Below are 12327 nucleotides of genomic sequence, written 5' to 3'. Positions count from 1 at the left end.
CTGGTGTGGCTTCCGGAATAGAAAACACTGTTATGACTTTTACACAACAGATACTTCTCAAAATATATTCCTACTGATTTCAATAAAATCAAAACACACAGCATATAAAGGAGGACATTTCCAGAATGCCAGTAAAGCAACAATCCACCCATCCAAAATAAACCCTACCTTCAATCTTCCAGCTAAGATCAAATGGCAAAAATGGGCACAAACAGAATGAATAAATGGAGGACCCGTGGAATAGAGAGATCTGACAGTTACTCAGTTCCGTAATTTCTTTTTATTTTTTTAGGAGATTTATATAGCGCATACTTGACAAAGGAATCGGGCATCAGAGCTATAAAGTTGCATTACATGAGGGCATATTAATTTTTGTTAGGCACGGGGAGACTAAGTGATTTGCCCAGAATCACAGGATGTTGTGTGTCTTTGCCGAGACTCGAACCAGTTTCCCCAGATTTGAGGTTGACCGCGCTAGCCGTCAGGCCACATCCTCATACATATTTCCATGTATGAATCAACTTAATTTCCGTCAAGTGGATTTTGTTCACTAAAATCTTGATGGTGTCTGTGGGGTCTATCAGTCATGAGGTGGACAGATCAGGACACATCAACATGAAAGGAATTAATAGGTGTATGCTGCATTAAGATTCTTTACCTTTAAATGGTTATATTTTGTAGGTGGATTTTGCTGTAGACCATAGTAGGGTCAGAACCACTGCATGTTGTACAATTATATTTAAAAATATCACTTTATTTATTTTTACTGCAAACCCCAATTTTATACCTCAACACAATATTTGGCAGGAGAGAGAAAGGAATAGTAGTGGAGGCTGTGGGTACCCAATTTGTTGTTCATAACTTATTACTCTATGTAGAGGAGGCTGTAGGAGCCCTCAGCCTGTTCAATGAATTAATTAAGCGATCTGGGGCATGGTGCCATCCACTTCCAATCCTCGGCTTCCTTTGACATATGACGTTTGAAGCAGACAATGTAGGAAATGAGCAAAATGAATGTGCTTTTATTAAGTAGAAAAACATGTTTATTTGCGTTAGTTTAAGTTTGCATAACTAGACTGTAAAGTTAAATTAATGGGCCTCAGCCTGCTTTCATTGGCACTCACTTTAAATTTGTTGAAGAAAATGAAGCTAACGTATCGTTGCATGAACACGTTTCTAAAATGCATGTTTCTCTGCTGTGTTTTTCCTTTTCATAAAACGGACATAAGGGGATTTATTTTACGGGGTTGTTTTCTTGTACTAAATAAAACTTATATACCTCAGGAGAAGTCACCAAACACCCAAAAGGTGATGGGAGAAATGCTAGGAACGTGTCTAAACACTGCCAATCGCTTGAGGTAGCTTTAGAGCCCATTGTTTTTTTGCCCACCATGCCACATCAGTTGGAACCCAGCCATATGCAAATAAGCCATGACCCTGCTTGCAAATCAGTCACAACACTGCTTGAATAGGAACAGTCCAGCCCGAAATGCCAGGCCATGTCCTCTCTGAACTGGAACACAAGCAACCCAAGACCTCGTTCACCCTTATTTGGGATTTGACTGTGCCACTGGAACTTACATGTAGGTTACTTCCAGTGGCACAGTGAGCATAGAACTCACGCCTGAGCAGTACGTCGAACACACAAAAGATGATGGGAGGAATGCTTGCAATTTGTCTAACCACTGGCAATCACCTGGGGTAGCTTCCCAACTGATTGTTTTACCACCATGTAACCCCAGTTTGGACCCAACCAATATCAAATCAGTCTTGACCCTGGCTCCAATAGGAACAGTCTATCTAGATCTGCCAGGCCAGGTCCTCCCCAAACTGGAACACTAGCAACCCAAGACTAGTTTTGCTCTGATTAGGGCTTGTCAATCGGGTGTGGCTTGCTTCCAGTGGCCCAGTGAGCGCAATATCTACATCTTGGCATACCCTTGCCATAACGGGTGGTGCATCAAACATACAGAACAGGATGGAAGGAGGAATGCTTGCAATTTGTCTAACCACTGACAACTGCCCAAGATAGCATTTCAACCCATCGTATTTTTCATCACCATGCCACTTTAGTTTGGATTCAGCCATATCCTAGTCTTAACCCTGCTCCAATAGGAATAGTCCAGCCTGAACAGCCAGGCCAGGTCCTCCTCAAACTGGAACACAAGCAACACAAGATAGGTTTCAACCTGATAGGGTCTAGTCAGTTGAATGTAGCTTGGTTGCAGTGGCACACTGAGCACAAGACCCACGTCACACCTTTGCCAATTAGGGAGGTACATGAAACAACAAAAGGTGATGGGAGGAATACTTGCAATTTGTCAAACCATTGGCAAATTACTCAGTTTAGCATTTCAATTCATTGCTCCTATTCAAGGAGGGTCAGGACTGATTTACATATGGTAAGGTCCAGACTGAGGAGGTATAGTGTTCAAAAGTACAATGGGTTGGAAAGCTACCCCGAGTGATTGACACAGGTTAATCTTTCTGGAAGCAATACTTCATCTCCATTTGTGTGTTTGCCTTAGGAGGAGACCATGCTGGGATGTTCTTGTATATTGCAATATTCAAGGCCTTTTGCCTAGGCTTCAACGAGACACAAACATTCAGAAACTCATTACTGTTTGTTAAGCTACATAAACATATTAAATGTGCAGCAAACTAGGTATTTAAGAGATGTAGCTCATTTAATGTATCTTATGTATTCCAGCAGTAATTCATTAACTTGCATGTATCTTTGTTAATGTAGCTCAATTATGTAGCTCAATTATGTCACTTCACATCATGCTGAGTGTGTTGTTTTTCACTGTCTGGAACCTATCAAATGTTCTGGGAGATGTGCCAGAACTTTTCCTTGCTTTTAAACTAAGCAGACCCTAAGTAAAGTTTGCTATTTGATTTTATATTTAGAACTTTTGCTCCTTTTTTTACGCAGTTAGTGTGCTGGCTGATGTGTAGACTTGTTAGCTCTTTCCACAGGAGCAGACTTCATGTCGTTCCACTTACTAATTTATATTTAGACTTTTCTTGACTTACGAACTGAGAAGATTAGGCCAGTTCTTAGCTGAACTATATGTTGGTGCTAGACAATTCCCTTATGTTATGACCTCTTTTTCAAGCATATTTGTTGCTAATCTGAATCTGCCTATTTTTGCCTTCTGGAATTATTCTTTAGTTCATCCAAAACCTTTATGGGTTTGACTTTTAATTTGCCCTGCTTTGGTTTTGTTTATTTGCCCATGGGTCCTGTCATTTGGGACTTCCAAGACCCCAATCCTGCGAACAGTCCCTTTAAATGTATTAGTGAAAAGTGCTGACAGCACCAACCTTTATCATAAATGATACTTTGGCAATTCACCTACAAAAGAGTTGGACAAGTAAGGCAAACATGAGAAATATGCGATATTGGTGAAATTGGAGAGTTGGCAGGAAGGAATGACACTACTGGGGAGATCACCTTTAGATAACATTGATGTAAATGCCTTGCAACAATTCCAAAAACGTATGATTTCATAGGTAAAAAACACATTTCTAGGTTTTCAAAGTGAAAATGAAAAATGAATCTCAATAGCACCCATTTGCATTCACATCAAAGTAGAAGAGCCTGCATTGGGAGGACTGCATGAAGATTACTCTGAACAGAAATATTCACTTTTTTGTATGTTAGCTACAATAAATCCTTGATAGAATTACCAAAAATGTTCAATACAAATGCCCTACTAGCTCGCAATTTACGGCTTAGTAAAATAACTGAAGACATTTTGTTTTGTCAAGTCAATTTTTTGATTTTAAATCTCAATGCTTTTTCAGCTACAATTTAAGGGGTGAGTGTAGTAACATACAAGTATACACTCTCTTTCTTACAAGCAAGTATTCTTTAACTACTTAAAAAGCTTGAATGGTGACTGCTCAAATAAACTTGGAGTCGCTAAGGTCCTGGTTGGGGCACGAAGTTAAAAATAAAAAGTCTGGGTTTTTTTGAGGAGGAAAGAGGCACAAACCAGAACATATCTGCTAGATACACTCTATGACTTCAATTATTTGCAACAAAAAGTCCAATAACACTTCAATGGCTCACACTACAAGCATGTATAACTGTTGAAGTAATATGCCTGCCTTACATATAGATATATCAAGGCCTCAGGACACCTATGACCCAAGATAAAGCCAATGAAAACTGACTTTATACTCACGAACCTAGCTGCTCTTCAACAGAAAGTAGAGGTTTGGCTAACCAATGCTCAGAACACTGGAACACTGCTTTGAGCCCACTGAGTGGAGCAGGGCTTCCTACCATTTAAAAAAGATAAAGACTCTTATTCTACACTCATCTTTACACATATTGGCTGACAGCTTGATGCAGGTGATTTCCTACTATTTGACAACTTGCATTTTCTCCTACCAGAAAGGTCATCATCTTCATTCCAGCCGGGGCGGTTTCCTCTTTCCTCCACTATTATGCTAGTCTTCTTCTTTGCCGTATACGGACGGCCAATCGTCATTTTTCCAGCAAGTTTGGCTCCTTTAACAATTGTTTTCGAGAAGGTGCTAAAATTCAGAAAGGAGTGAAAAACTGCACATCAGAAAAGGGAATAAAAAAACTTTTTAAAGCTTCTAGAAGTAAACATTTAAAGTGATCTAGTGATCCAGGGAGAATAATTTAAGTGTCACACATGGTCATTTTTGTTTTTTAATCCAATTATAACTACCGTAAGTGCTAGAATACAGGCTAGTAAATCCTGTTGAAGCCTATTTCTTCCACAGTAATAGCCATTGGCTTTATAAATGCTTTAAAAACGCCACTTCAACCTCCGTAAATTCCAGACACATATTGTAATATTAAAAACTGTAGTGTTGCTGTTTTTGGTACAAACGATGCAAAGCATACATTGCCAAACACAGTCATTATAAGCCAGATAGTCCAAATGATGTTTATTTTAATGACTGAGCTCCAGAGGGATGACTTTCAAAGATTCACTGACCGGTTTCTTTAGTGCACTGTCAATACACATCAAGTACAGGCTCGGTTTTTTTAGCCTGTCAATAAATATAACAAACTAGATATTTGTGTTGGCTTGCACAAAACTTTCCTGTTCATCTAGTGATCTGGGAAACTGATGTCCGAACACCTAATTAAAAATGCAGATAGACAAAAAAAAATTAAACTTGTGATAAATCGGGCTGTAGGTTGAGGGGGCGTGAGCCCGTCTCAGGCAACAGCTGCAGTTCCTGTCAGGGTGAACCACAAAAATCACTACATTTACCTGTGCTTAACCCTCTGGTAGCCTGAAGCAGAAGGAGTCAGGCTTAACTTATACACACTGTGCTAGGTATTTATGCTTCAAAAAGGGGGTGGTGATGGACAGAGTATCTGAATTAAGCAGAACACTCCTACCCAGTCAAAAGATCAGGGCTTGATCCATCACCGTTTTTAGCTCACTGTATTTATGCAGCACACAAACAGTAATGAAGTGAAGAAACCTCAAAAGAAAAATCCCACACCATCTTAGAAAAATAGAATACAATGTAATTAAGTATTTGACACCAAAACAACAACATTCCAATCATTAGAACCAGAGATATGCAATTTCAAATATTTAAGGTAAGTATAAGGCATAAAGGCACAAAGTGCAAGTAGCGGCTATCTGGTAGTGCGAGACCGGGTGAAAGTCAGAAGTTCAGGCCAACCGCAATAGGTCAGGATTCAGAGACCAAGTTTTTCGCACTAAGTTACCTTTCGAAGTCTAGTGCGAAAAGTCTAGTTTATAGTGGAGGACGCCGTGAGGAGCAGGGAGAGCATCAAAGAAGGACATTGCTGTAGCGCAAAGAGCAGGCCAGGCATGGCGGACAGTCATCGCTGTAGCAAGAAAATCATGTCTGGCATCACAGACAGTCGCTGCAGGAGCTTCATATGGGCAGTCACCAGGACTGTTGATGCTGTTGTGCTGGTCGTCGCTGACTGTCATTACAGAGCGAAGATTCGGATTCCCTAGAGCTCTGCGTTGATTGTCAGCATGGGTGGCAAGATCTTGGCGCAAACGAGCCGGTTCACGCTGCGAATAGCCACCTCCATCGAAAATAAATGCCAGAGGGCTACCCTGAAATATGGCCTAAAAAGACTTGAATCATGTCGAAACAATCTGGTCGACTGGGCTTGGGAGGAACATTTTAAGCTGAGTAGTACTTGCACTTTCATAATACTCTGGCTCAAAGAAAGCAAGAGATTCACCATGGTACTGTTCCAAGCCCATAGTAAACTTCAAATGATTTCGAAGAGGCAAATAAACTCCATGGTGACCAAACAGCACCTTAAAAAGAATGGAGAATAGGTGCACTTGATAGTCGATAGACTGTCCAACCTGGGGGGTGTTCAATTCTTCACTAAGTGCACAACAGTATTTAATCTTTCTGGCAAACGAGAGAGAAACATGGTTCTTTGCTCTCACAAGAGGAGGTTACTTAGGTCCCGGACCCCCCAGCAGTGTCCCCGCCTCTCCCTGACTAACATGTAAACCCACATAGGAATCACCACAGAGATTTTGCGTGGGTATCAAAACGGCCATGTTTAATTTCAGACAATCCATAAACATGACAAGCAAATAACATGCATAAGTGATAATTGAAAATTCACACTTTAATCATAACATTTTTGATTGATCTGTTCCTCATGTCTCCCAGCACCAAGGGGCCCTCTGGCTCGCATCTCGCCACTGAGCATCCTACGCCAGGTGCCGTGCACCTGCCCCTTAGAGTGGTGGACCCCAACCTCTGATCCTTGTCCGCCATTACCAGGGCCCACCCCTCGACCACCAGGCTGCCCAGGGACCCAGGAGGCTCGAAATCTGTCGCCCTAGCCTCCCCAGCCGGTGGTCACTTCTTCCCAGCGGAGAGCTTACCGTCTCCCCCCTCAGTGCTGGCCTATGGAGTGCGCAAGGCGAACTCCTGTCCATTGTGTTAAGCACTGTTCACTGATCGCAGGTCTCATTACTGCAAAACGCCCCTACAAGCCACTGAACTAAGGGACGGGTGGGTGGGAGTTGAATGAGGCAGAACCAGTCCTCGGGGTCAGGAGCGTCGGCGCGAAGGTCCAGGTGAGCGAAGGGGCAACAGGAACAGAGACCGCGCCACGGGGATTAGCCCTCTAAATAGGCCAAAGGTCTCCGCCCTCTCACCCCTCTGGAAGCGCCTAGCCCCCCTGACCCGGAAGTGAAGCCGGCGGCCAGTACCCCATTGGGTGAGCTGGCCGCCCAATCCTGAGAGACCGGAGGCGGGGCCCGGGGAGCCGGGTCCTAAGGGCACGCCTCATGAATGACGCGCTTGGCATAGGACCCGGACCCCCCAGCAGTGTCCCCGCCTCCCCCTGACTAACATGTAAACCCACATAGGAATCACCACAGAGATTTTGCGTGGGTATCAAAACGGCCATGTTTAATTTCAGACAATCCATAAACATGACAAGCAAATAACATGCATAAGTGATAATTGAAAATTCACACTTTAATCATAAAATTTTTAATTGATCTGTTCCTCATGTCTCCCAGCACCAAGGGGCCCTCTGGCTCGCATCTCGCCACTGAGCATCCTACGCCAGGTGCCGTGCGCCTGCCCCTTAGAGTGGTGGGCCCCAACCTCTGATCCTTGTCCGCCATTACCAGGGCCCACCCCTCGACCACCAGGCTGCCCAGGGACCCAGGAGGCTCGAAATCTGTCACCCTAGCCTCCCCAGCCGGTGGTCACTTCTTCCCAGCGGAGAGCTTACCGTCTCCCCCCTCAGTGCTGGCCTAAGGAGTGCGCAAGGCGAACTCCTGTCCATTGTGTTAGTCACTGTTCACTGATCGCAGGTCTAATTACCGCCACAAGGGTGGCCAAGGCCCACAGGTCTGCCACCCTCTCCACCTGCGTTCAGAATAAAAGACCAAAGTTCCTTGATAAAAGTGTCTGTGCCCAAGTCCGACAGATGCACCCCATCCGGGTGGTACATAGAATCCCCTGAGATCATCCGGTGCTGGATATGACACAGGCGGCCCTTCACTGAGCACAACCTTGCCAATTCGCCATTGAGACGCCTCACTGAACATTCAAAGATGTGGCACGAACTCCAGGGCCCCATGACCTGCGCGGTAGCATGCACGACCAGGCAATCTTGGCAAAAGGAAAAACATACCCTAGCCAGGCAAATTCCGTCAGCAATGCCTCCTTCACGGCCAAGCGTCCCCGGTCTACCATGTCGTTGCCTCCCAAATGTAGGATAATCCAATCCAGAGATTTGTGCCCTTCCTGTTCTTTTATCTCCTCCACGAGACGCCTCAAGTGCCGAATTCTCATCCCCCCGATGCCTCGCCACAAGAAGTTCGTCTCGCCCAAGCCCGCCGGCTTCACCACTCGCCGTTGCTGCAAACGCCCAGTCGCGCGACGCACGAACGAGTGCCCCAGCACCCACACCACCTTTGCGGGCATACTAATGGAGGAGAGAAACAGAACAGTCAAGAACGGTCCACCATGAGCCTTCATCAATCCGTCATAGCAATTCCGGTCTCACATAACGCTTGTAACAATTGGAAGACCAGCGCCCCACTGCCTTCACTGTGTTAACCTGAAGGCCTGCCCCCGCCAGCGCTTTCTTGACTAAAAATGTGGAACCCGGGTCCCTCACACCCGTCAGCTTCGCGAAGAAGCCTATTGCTGACAAGTGAGCCCTGGCATAAGACACGGCCCTGCCCTGGTCCCTTAGTGCCTGTAAAAAACCATACATTGCATTTGCAGAAAATAAATCAGTTATGCCGGCTTCCTCCACGAAGGACCTGTAACCATTAAATTGCTGTTGGTATGCACGCTTGGTGCGATCACTTAGGGCGGCACCTACCAGCCCCGCATTAATGCGGGGCTCCAATTGTCCACAGTGTTGTAGGGAACACTGTCATTCGCTCCTCTGCCAATGGATGGAACCTCCGGAAGTCCTGTAACTTGGAACGAGACAAAGCATCAGCAGCGTGGTTATCAACACCAGGTATATGCGCCGCTTTGAAAGTCAAATTGAGTCTCAAGCATGCTAGCACCAACATTTTCAACAACCTCAACACATGCCTGCAAGTAGCCCCCTGTCTGTTGATGGCCTCCAGCACCGCCATGTTGTCTGACCAAAATATCACTGCTCTGTCCTTGAAGCGGTCGGCCCAGACCGTGACTGCCACTAGTATGGGAAAAAGTTCCAGGAAAGCTATGTTCTTGGTCAAACCTGACTCATGCCATTCTGCTGGCCACTCCGCCCCACACCAGGACGGGCCCAGGATAGCTTCAAAACCAATGCTGCCTGCTGCGTCAGTAAATAAGCCTAACTTGGCACTAGACACTGGGGGTGCAGGCACACCACCCTCCCATTGAAGTCCTTAAGAAAGCTGAGCCACACCCTGAGATCCTCTTTTACTTCCGCCCTCAGGCGGACCCGGTGATGTTTCTGGGTAAGTCCCACCATTGCCCTGGCTATGGACCTAGAGAAAGGGCGCCCCATGGGAATGATTCTGAGGGCAAAATTCAGTTGACCCACCACCACCTTCAACTGGTGCAAAGTCACCTTAGGACCTGCCAAGGTATCCTCAATCGCCTGGGAGAATGCCACCACTTTGTCTAAGGGGAGCCTGCACTCCCCCGCCACCGTATCAATCTCAATCCCCAGGAAAGACATACATGTGTCCGGGGCAACCGTCTTGTTGGGAGCCAAGGGGACACCAAATTCTTGGCACATCGCCACCAAATCACCGAGCGCCCGGGCACACGCCCCAGATGCCGCCGGTCCCATCACCATGAAGTCATCTAAGTAGTGAACCACATCTAAATACCTTGTTCTGTGAGAAAAAAACCACTGCAGCATAGAACTAAATGTCTCGAAGTACTTGCAAGATAATGCGCACCCCATTGGCATACATTTGTCATAGTAAAATTGGTGGTGCACCTGGAAGCCTAGTAAGTGGTAATCATCAGGGTGTACAGGCAAGAGGTGAAAGGCTGACTCAATATCCGTTTTTGCCAACAAAGCACCCCTTCCTAGGTCCCTCACTTTGTGAACTGCTGTGTCAAAAGAAGAGTAAGTTACAGAACATAAAGCAGGATCAATGGCATCATTCACTGAGGACCCCTTGGGAGCAGAGAGGTTATGTATCATCCTGAACTGCCCAGGCTCCTTCTTGGTTACCACCCCCAGAGGTGAACATACATAGTCCTCCCATGGGGGAACTGTAAAGGGGCCTGCCACACGGCCCAGCAAACATTCTTTCTCCACTTTCTTAATCACTACTTCGGGGTACAACCTGGCTGACAGGAGATTGCTGCACTGGCTGATGGGGGGGGGGGGGGACATCAAAAGCTGGAATCCGAAAACCTAGAGAAAAACCTTCAAACAAAACCTTGGCTGCTGCCCTGTCAGTATACATGTTGAGCCAATAAGTCAATTTCCCTATGTCTACCGGCGTAGGCAGTTTAGGACTGTGGGGGCTTGGTGTCCATGTGCCCGGCACCTCCCCGCTCTTTTGCCTTCTTATTACACTTTGACTCTGGGTGCGAGGCGTGGCCACAGTAGGAACATGCGTGCTTGAACTTGCACTGCCCAGCTGGCCAAGTGCACACTTTTTTGTTAAATGCCCAGCAGGCCCCTCTCTTTTCGCCCGGGCCTCCCTGGGAAGTCCGAAAGGGCTGTTTAGTGGAGTGTTCCCTGCTATTCACGCTCTCCAGCCAAGCATTCACTTCCACCTGATCCCAACCTATGTTTGGATTTTCTTCCTTTGCCCACCTGAATTCTCTGTCATAATCGAGCCAAACTGCCCCCCCCCCCATGCATTGCATGTGCCTTCACAATCTTCTTCGTATAAATGATTAATGGAATTGCCAACTCAGGTCTTTTCTCCAACACCACTGTTGAGAACACGTGAAAGCCAAAGAGCCAATTCGTCAAATTCTCCTCAACTCTCGGCCTCCTGTCCCTGAAGGAGCTCTCCTTGCCCTCCCTTTCCTTGTATTCGACGTCCCTGCGCTTGGGTCTGATGAGTGCAAATACATCAACATATGCTCCCTTCCAAATCTTTTCCCGCATGTCCATGGCTACGTGGGTTGCTAGCATACCTGGCTGGGACAACACATTACCCTGTGTTCCCCCCGGTACTCCAACCACTTCTACACCCTTTGACCCGGCCTCTCCCATCTTACCTCCTACGGGTATTGTCGCTAATGTCGCTCCTGTCACCCCGCTGGGGTTCCCCTGGCGCGTGTCCACCAAGAGCGCCAACTGCTTCTGTATTTCTTGTAGCACGCCCTGCTCAGCTGCCTGCGCGGGGACCCAAGGGGCTGCTGCCGAAGTACTAGGCTTATTACTGTCTACCCCAGGCGAAGCTAATTGTCCCACCAGGGAGACCACTGATGCAAGCAGGCCACTCGTCTGGTCCTGCACCCTGCCTACTGTCCCCAACGGTTGGGATGGGAGAGGGGCCGGTAAGTTTGGTAATGAGGCAACCCCACTCCCTGGCGCTAAAGCCTTCAGGGCCTCTCTGATTTCGGTCAGTACTGAGCCTACTGGATCTGCTACTGCGGGCGCCCCTATTGGGATCGCCGCCCCTGCGAGGGTGTCTGCGCCCTGCCCCCCTGTGCTAGGTACCACTGGAATGGGTGGGGGGGGGGGTCACTACTACCTCAACCTCAAGTGGCTGTGGGACGGGACCTACTGCTCTCACGTCTGCCTCTCCTGTGTCATTGCTGGTCTTGCTCTTTTTATGCTTTGCCCCCCCCCCCCCTTTGCCCTTCCGATGTTTGGGTTTTTTAACTAAAGGCTGGAAAGCCGCCCTCGGAGGCACCCCCTCCCTGCGAGGGCGCTCAATTATGGTAGGCTGCTCCTCTCCTTCTTGGGAGGAATCGCTCTCTGCACTGCTCTCCCCATCTTTGCTAAGCTTTGCTAACAAAAGCTTCATAATTGTGGCTAATTCGGGGTCCTTCTCCTTTCTCTTGTGCCCTCCCTTCTTTGGCGCCATCCTCTCTCCTAGTCCCTTGGCCCTCCTAACAGTAGGCTCCAATCAACAGCGCTACCCTCCTAGGCCGACTTCGTAAACGAAACAAGGGGGAACGCGCCTGCCGCCTGGCTTCTCGTGCGTTGCCTAGCAACCTGCCGCTTTCAATTGTGTTCCGTTATGCTATAAATGGTATTTAAATCTATTCCAGACTGAGTATGGTGCTGCTACAACGCGTGCTGATCCCAGCCCTCCAGCGCCCCCCCAACAGGTGCTCCACCCACGTTGCCGGAAGGAGCCCGCACCCCCGGAACCCGCGCACAGCCGTGGCAACCGCGAG

The 12327-nt window shown here is 47.1% G+C and overlaps 1 protein-coding gene across 5 annotated transcripts in view; it reads right to left on the bottom strand.

Annotated features, from left to right (window-relative positions):
• The window catches only part of SBF2 (SET binding factor 2), a 2295537-nt gene that overhangs the window by 458041 nt on the left and 1825169 nt on the right, over positions 1–12327 (bottom strand). For all 5 annotated transcript variants that reach the window (XM_078680952.1, XM_078680953.1, XM_078680956.1 and 2 more), the window contains one exon: positions 4403–4548. In XM_078680952.1, the coding sequence (XP_078537078.1) occupies positions 4403–4548 (146 nt within the window). The remainder of the gene's footprint in view (positions 1–4402; positions 4549–12327) is intronic.

This window comes from Lissotriton helveticus, chromosome 3_1 (assembly GCF_964261635.1).
Source record: "Lissotriton helveticus chromosome 3_1, aLisHel1.1, whole genome shotgun sequence".
NCBI classification, from domain to species: domain Eukaryota; kingdom Metazoa; phylum Chordata; class Amphibia; order Caudata; family Salamandridae; genus Lissotriton; species Lissotriton helveticus.
The sequence above is the reverse complement of the archived record's forward strand: the minus strand, read 5'-3'. Positions and strand labels throughout refer to the sequence as shown.